Genomic DNA, 7,536 nt, shown 5'->3' with positions numbered 1-7,536 from the left:
AATTATAAATAAAAGTAATACAACTATTTACATGCACAAGACAACTGCATAAATATACTTTATTAAACACAATTTTAAAAATCCTTTGAATGCTTTTATAACAGTTACATTACTTGTATAAAATTCATCTGTTTTTATACATCATTTTTACAATGCCCTGGAGGAAAAAGCATTTCTAGGAAACATCTGGTTAATAGTTAATCTTGTTACAAATATTTGCAAATAGCATATTGCAATTTGATTTTTCTTACACTGAGAAATGAGACTACTAAAACTGTCACAAATCTTCTCATTTGCAGTAAAATTCCTCAGTGCTCTAGACAGATTTACAGATGTTTGTAAGGCATTTTTGCTTTAATGCTGGAAGAACAAAAGAAAACTGCACTCAGAACAGATTTTACAAGAAGAATATTAAAAACTGACAAGAGAGTTAAGTAAATCTTTTTTTGTTTAATCCCTTAAAAATCATCATCAGATAAAATATCTGTCTAATAAAAGACAGCAGATACTCTGTGGATGTCTAAAACTTTGTGTTACACCTTTATAGTGGAGTATGTAGAGAAAAAATATACTTACTGTGGGAATAAGCCACTCTTCTGACTTTTTCACAGACATAACTGGCATTTTTCAAGTACCAGGAATAGTATTCAACACAGTACCTAAAGATGTAGTTAAAGTTAGGGGAGTAATATCTTGTCATCTTTCATAAACTTATCTGTATCTATGTTATGCTGCTAATATTGTACTTTGAACATAGAAATAAAGAGCTAGATTCTGACTTCACCTTAGATATTTGGAAAAATTTAGCTGAGCTTCATTCACCCATAGTCTAAATAGTGGAAGTCAAATCAGGTCTCAGTCAGTGCACTGGGGACCCATTCGGGACTCACCCAGTACCCTGAGGCTCTCAAAAATAAGCCATGGTGGTTGAAAACTGTCATTTGAAAAAGCACCGTGGAGTATTTTAAGAAGGTAGAGAAGAGTGAAACTGGTGTCAGATTTTACCTCATGGCTTCCTTTCTTGAATATCTTCTCCGACTAACACAGAGGCACAGCTGAAAAAATCTACACAGCTCCATGACACAAGGATTTATCTTTTGAACTATAATGGTAACAGGAGGCAAGGTCAGCAGGGACTCCTTGAGGATTGCCTGTGGACACCCTAGAAAAAAATACAACTCTGAACTAGTTCAAGTACTTGTCCCAGAAAATTTATTGCAGTGACTTCTCTGGGCTGTGGGAAACGTACAGATTAATAAGCTAACGTAAATATCTTAAAACCAAGTCTGAGTGAGACAGATAATTGAAAAGAAAATAGCACACAGCATGGGAGTTATCTGAGTGAAAACACACATATCCTGTCTAATTTACTATTATTTATCATTACTGGTTAGTTACTTAAATTCATGTTGCTTTTATTTAGCACAAATGTAAGGAACTGCTTTAAAGATCTAATTTATTTATTGTTATTTTTTTAGGTGCAGACTCGAATATCACTGGAATGTCCATTTTCCACAGTGCAACACTGTAAGATGAACAAAAGCACTGTACTCTTATTATATTTGATATTGTGTAGATACCTGTGCCACTTTAATGCAGAAGACATTTTCAGTTCCACTTTCTTCCCTATACCTTCCCCCTAAATCTGTATGCTGGATTAAATATGACAGGGCTAATAGACAGACTCTTACTGCTCTCTTCATGTCTTTTCTTAGCCTCACTAACAAAGTAAACATCATTTATGCAGAGGTTTGGTCTTTCTCATTGTCCATCTCACCACCTGTATGTCAGTTTTCCCTCTTTTTTTCTAGTGACTTTTGAATAATCAGCTAATTTCAGCCCAATTTTTAGAGAATCGTGAAGATAAATGCATTCCTAGAGGTTTCATGAAAACTGACGAGTAACCAGAGAAGAAAAGGTCGATTTTTGCCTGCATTGAAAGGAAGGCAGGGATAATTTGTCCATTTTACTAAAGGTTTGACAGCAGCCAGCCGGTCAATCAGTATTTTTTTCCTTCAAATGACCACAATTAAATTTCTCTAGATTAAGAAAAATGTAGGAAAATGGTGTCCCTGGGGGATGAAATACATCTCCCCCTCTCTTGAGCAACTGAAAGGAAAGTTTCTAGTTTATGATATTCATTGAATCTCCCTCCGTAGTCAGCAGCCAGAGACCAACATTTGCGCACAAACACTCCATCCAGCCCTGAACTGCAGCTGTGCCAGGCTGCAGACATAGTAGTACTACAGAATGGGTGATGGCAGGTTTTGCAAAATCCTGAATTGCTATGTTGCTTTTCAGCGTGAAACGCAGTCTCCCTTTTGCTTCCCTTTCTGTTACAGAAAAAAGAAAAGAAGGCAAGGTGAAAATGGGGGGAAATGAGAAAGAATAAAGCAAAACTGGAGCAGTTTTCAATTTTTCTTTTTCTTTTCATCACCTGAACAGAAACCCTGGCATTTGCCATTGTCCTGTCTTCTGCAAATCCTGTCACACATCATATCACTTCTTGTGCCTACGCACTCAGCTAACAATTGCTTTACGCTAGGGAAGTATCAGCAAAGAATCAAAGCACTTGCTGGAAAAAGAAAAAAAAAAGTAAAATTTAATATGTGTTCAAAGGATACCTGGGCATGGCTGGAATAACCACCTCTCCTCTGCTTTTTTATTAGCACCACTCCAAAGAGGAGCTCCTGTGTGTTTGCAGGCACCCTTTGGCTCACTGCAATGCAGCCACGGTTTTTGGGAGGCATCGCACCCACCATCTGGGGAACCGCCTGTGCCCCTCAGATGCAGGGTGCCGGTGTTGCTCTGGGAAAGCTCGCTCAGCCGCCTCTCCAGCCCCTCAGACAGAGGTCCATGGGTACACCTGCAAATGCTGCAGGTTTCATGGGAATCAGCCCTGTCCTCAAGGAGAGCAGAAGCTGGCCAAGCATGTGTGTGAGCAAAGAAGGTATTGCTCTTTTCCCGTCAACTGTGCAGAAATTAGGCAAAATCTACGTACACTGCATTTTCCCCTAAGCAGAGCAATACTCCCAAAGTGATGTCTCACCTATGCAGCATCACTGAAGTGTCAGCAGACCCACCAGAGGGCTGGAAGTGGCATGTAGCACGCCGAAAAGTGAGGACCCTCCTTGTAGATGCCTATTCAGGGGCTGTAAATCCATAACCAGGGACCACGCTTTGAGAGGCCACATTTTGCACAATCTGCAAATCCCTCTCAGAGGCAGCCACCGGGCTGGAACAGCAAATACGGCAGCAATGTGCTGGTCGACCAGCTTTCCCATCCATGTAACTAGCAGCCAGATCTGGCCCAGGGCTTGACAAGCTGCCTTAGCTGCAGGATATAATCTCCTTAGACAGCGTAATTGCATTTCCAGGTTCAAATGTCTCACATGCTTTACAGTTTTGGGCCATCTCATGTAATGCGATAGGAGAGGTTACGGAGGTTAAATTTGGACTAATGAAGTTCTGTTGAAATAAGGTTGAGTTACCTCCTGCTGACAAGAAGTTTAATATAAAATGGCATTCGTGGCCAGGAGGAAAATGAAGGCACTGCCAACCTCAGAGATCTCTACGATCCTGTTTCTTTTCTGCCAGGCACTTGCCCAAGGTAGCAGAAATCACGGAGAAGTAATGGACAGACACTTGCAGCTCCCAGACTCACGGACACTGCTGAAAACTGGCCACTGGTTGTTAGTCAAAGATACTGCACAAATATCAGGCTTACTCAGTCAATGAGGGGCCAGTGGGAGCCCCATTTCTCTTAATCTTAGTAGTTTTGCATGAATATCACCAAATTTTGTCCACTTAATTGCATTTGACACACTTTGATTTTTTCCATTTGATGTCAATTAAAAATGATTGCTTTTTTTGCTTTAATAAACACTCTTCATGTTAGTAACTGAACATCAGAGCATACTGGCACTGAGGCTTTAATTTGAGCTGTGCATGAAAAGGGATGTTGGACTTGCTGTGAATAATTAAAACTTACAACATGCCACCCTCCAAAGAATCTCAAAGTCTCCACCAAAATGGGTACTCATTGTGCTGTATAACAGGTATTTACACAAGCTTTGTGTTTCGCCAGCAGAAAATCAGCTTCATCTAAATGTAAATTTAATGACTGCAATTTCAGTTTTAATTCATTTATGTGGGAAAGAGAAGTCAAATAAAAAAGTTTAAACAAATTGCTTTGGTTTTCATTTATGGCTATAATTTCATTTTAAATGAATGTTGTATTCAAATAATGCTGTATTTATGTAATGCTTAAATTCACTTTCAATTAATGTTGTATTTAATTTTGTTTGGATTAGTATGTGTGGTATAGTCACATCATATTGTGTAATTCTATTTTCAATGCTTCACAGTATTTTTTATTTCTGTTCTGTAATAAATTTCTACTGTGAAATTTCTTTTTCATATCCACTTCATGAATTCCTACACATCTGGATTGGAACAAAAAACAAGTTTGAAAGTAGAAATTTATTTCAGAACAGACTATTCTTTTTCATGAAACTCAAGTCAGTCAAAACAGGCAAGAGAACTCAAGAACTACTATTCCCTGTGCAGAGCTTCATTCTTGTCTATTTGAATTTACCACACTACTGCTATAGGCAGACAAGTAATTAGTTTTTGCTGCAGTAAAAAGCCTTTTCTATTAGTAACTGAATATCATGTTTCTCTGACACTGAGATTAAATTTTGCTGTCAGTGAAAAAGAATGTTAAGGATACTGTGAATAATTCAAACCTGTAATATCCCTCCCTGCATGTTATAATATGCACACTTGCATATTTTATCAGTTGTCATTAAAGAAAAGCCAGTTTTGTGATTTAAGAAATGACTTCCTGGATTTCAAAAGGTGTTGCCAAGCCCAGACTCTCAGGCAGGAACAGAAAACCAGATTTTCTGTCATTGTGGTCCTGCTAAGCAGGGCCAGGCCGTGGGCTGCAACACTGTCCCACCATCCCCCAGAGCGCCTGATTCTAAGCAGGATTTTGGCCCAAAACAACTAGTGCTTTCCCAGACATTGCCTGGGCAGGGGCTGGGGACTGCATGCCAGCAACCGTTCCAATAAACTGCATGGACAAGGCCATTCTGTTGGTGGGGAGGGGGACAATCTCAGCATGTGGACATGGGCCAGGCTGGGCCACTTGCTGCCAGAGCCAGATTATGGGCTTTGGTACTGCTTTGGTTACTTAGCTGTAGCTAAAGTGTTTGTTGCCAATCTCTAAATCCTTCTTTTTCGGTGACTAGGACTGTGCACTGGCCACATGCATTAGCAGAGTAGGTAAGGCTTGTCTTCCTCTGCAATTACAAAAAAAGGTCTTCAGAGCACTGTGGGAGCTCTTCATTGCTTTGAGGTCACCACTGTTTGATTTTTTTCCCAGGATGCCAGGACATATTTGCAGGTTGACAGGCTCCCTCATCCTAGTTTCTGGTAAAGAAGCATTTAGGTCCTCTCTGTTCACTGTTCTCATCAAAATCCATGTTTTCCAGCCTTTGCAAAGAGGGTCAACTTCCAGTCTTAACTTTTCTTGGGTTTTTACAGTTTTGACCATCAGACAGCAAGTAGCACATTAAAAAACTGGACTATGAACACTGCAAGTCCAATTACGGAATCCAGCAACTTTCAGTTAACTAGCTTTTATCTAATCTCCAAGTCGAACTGATCTGCAAGACATGAAGAAAATTTTATTTTTGTGCATAATCATTTCTTGGTGGACAAGAATTACCGTAGCATATTCCTCTTCTCCCCATCAAGACAGGAAGGACTAGTCCATCTTAAATTGTTCCCTTCACATCATCAAGAGCGTCAAGAAATGAAAATATATTCATATGATATGATATTGGCTCATTTCCTTTTTGTGACCAATGTATGTCATAAGAGGTAAAACAAGGACTGTCTGATATTTTTAACTCTTTAAATAGAAGTGAAATGAGGGAAAGATCAAAATAAGATAACCGGCTTTTTATCATCCTTGTTCAAAAAGTCTCTTACATGAAGCACTGCTGTTTGGCTCAACACCAGTGAGTTTCCTCCTTGGAAACAGGTCTCTACAGATGTTTCTACTGCTGTACTCTGAAGCCTCCTAGGCAATAGCTTTCTCTCTCTGTTCCTTGCCACTGTCTTTTTTGCGGGACTTCCCCCACTGTGTTTGTATGACCAACTGATGCTTTTGCCAACTCCTTTTTTTTTTTCAAGGCTGAGATTTTTAACTCCAATACCTTTATTGTCCTCTGAGAAGGGATACCCGACTGAGTCTTATGCTCTCAAACATTTTGTTTTTCTGACAGTATGATTTTTTAATTTTTTTAAACAGCCCAACATCTGCTCATAGACTCAGCTGAACAGAACAGGAGTGGTAACTAAGAAAAACCTGATCAGAATCAGCAAAAGCTACGAAAAGTTGACAGCACAGAATCCTCACTCTAGTTTGCAGCAATAGGCAACAACAACAAAACTAAGGGAAAAAAAAAACTCTACCAAGAAGTAAGCAGTGCTGCTGCTCACTGACTATGTGAATATTCCCCGTGGCAGCAAATTGGAGATCTGCAATAGGACATCTATCTCTGAGACATATATGCATATCTGCCCCCTAAAAACTCTTTAGGAACAAGTAAAGGTGCTTTGAAAATCAGCAATGAGCAGATAGAAGTTAGTATTAAGAATGTCATTAGAAAAGGTGAGATTAGCAGGGAATATGGGCCAAAACTTGGGCTTTAAGTCTCAAAGTAATCCCAAAATGAAGACCTGAGGCTTGCCTGCATCGAGCTGGGGAGCTGGCTACATCCCAGACAGTCTGTCAGCTCCATTAACATAGAAGGACAACGGACATTAACTTCACGGACAAAGCTGTTGATGATACTCAGTTTTTCAAATTACTTCTCCTGTTTTGACAGGCTAATTATCAGAAGCAGTTTTCTCTTAGATTTATTAGGAACACATATCAAAGACTCATGATTTCCTTTGACGATATCAGAACATTGCAGCTTTTCTTCCATGTTTCCAACTAATCCATCAAAAACTACATAATCAGTATTTCTCTTTGCCATCCTTGCTTACCATCCTTCAGAATTTACGGGCCCTTATTTGTTCATATTATCATATTTTTGTTCTGTTTCTTATATATCTAAACAGACCATTTGAAAAGTATTACTTGGCTGGCGTTTCAGTTCTTTGAACAAATAGAGAGCTCCTCTGTTATTGTCTGTAAGAACAAGACTAAATGCTACTAAAGGACCCCTGCAATTTAGCCAGATATATTACCGCTGCATTACCCAGCAGCTAGGCTTTTTACATTACACAGTTGCTGCGCAACACAAGCACTCAAGGGACAGATCTCCCCAAATTACCTCTGATAGACCTAACCACGAAGCTAGAATTATGCTGCCACTTCTCTTTTTCCATTAACACTCACATTTCTCGTTGCAGCATAGTCAACTTCAATGGTGGGACCAAGGACAGCTTCTTCTGACAGCATCCCATGAACTTGTAGCCAAAAACACAGGTCTGAGCAGCCAAACTGGCAGATCT

At 39.5% G+C, this 7,536-nt stretch overlaps 1 protein-coding gene across 1 annotated transcript in view; it reads right to left on the bottom strand.

Annotated features, from left to right (window-relative positions):
• Positions 1-136: 136 nt before the first annotated feature.
• Positions 137-7,536, bottom strand: part of HHLA1 (HHLA1 neighbor of OC90) — a 30,455-nt gene continuing 23,055 nt past the window's right edge. The window contains exons 15-17 of the mRNA XM_067292596.1: positions 1,006-1,162; positions 577-659; positions 137-360 (exon numbers count right to left, since the gene is read on the bottom strand). Of these exons, the coding sequence (XP_067148697.1) occupies positions 317-360; positions 577-659; positions 1,006-1,162 (284 nt within the window). The 3' untranslated portion in view covers positions 137-316. The remainder of the gene's footprint in view (positions 361-576; positions 660-1,005; positions 1,163-7,536) is intronic.

This window comes from Apteryx mantelli, chromosome 2 (assembly GCF_036417845.1).
Source record: "Apteryx mantelli isolate bAptMan1 chromosome 2, bAptMan1.hap1, whole genome shotgun sequence".
NCBI classification, from domain to species: domain Eukaryota; kingdom Metazoa; phylum Chordata; class Aves; order Apterygiformes; family Apterygidae; genus Apteryx; species Apteryx mantelli.
Note: the sequence above shows the minus strand (reverse complement) of the source record. Positions and strands in the feature narration are given on the sequence as shown.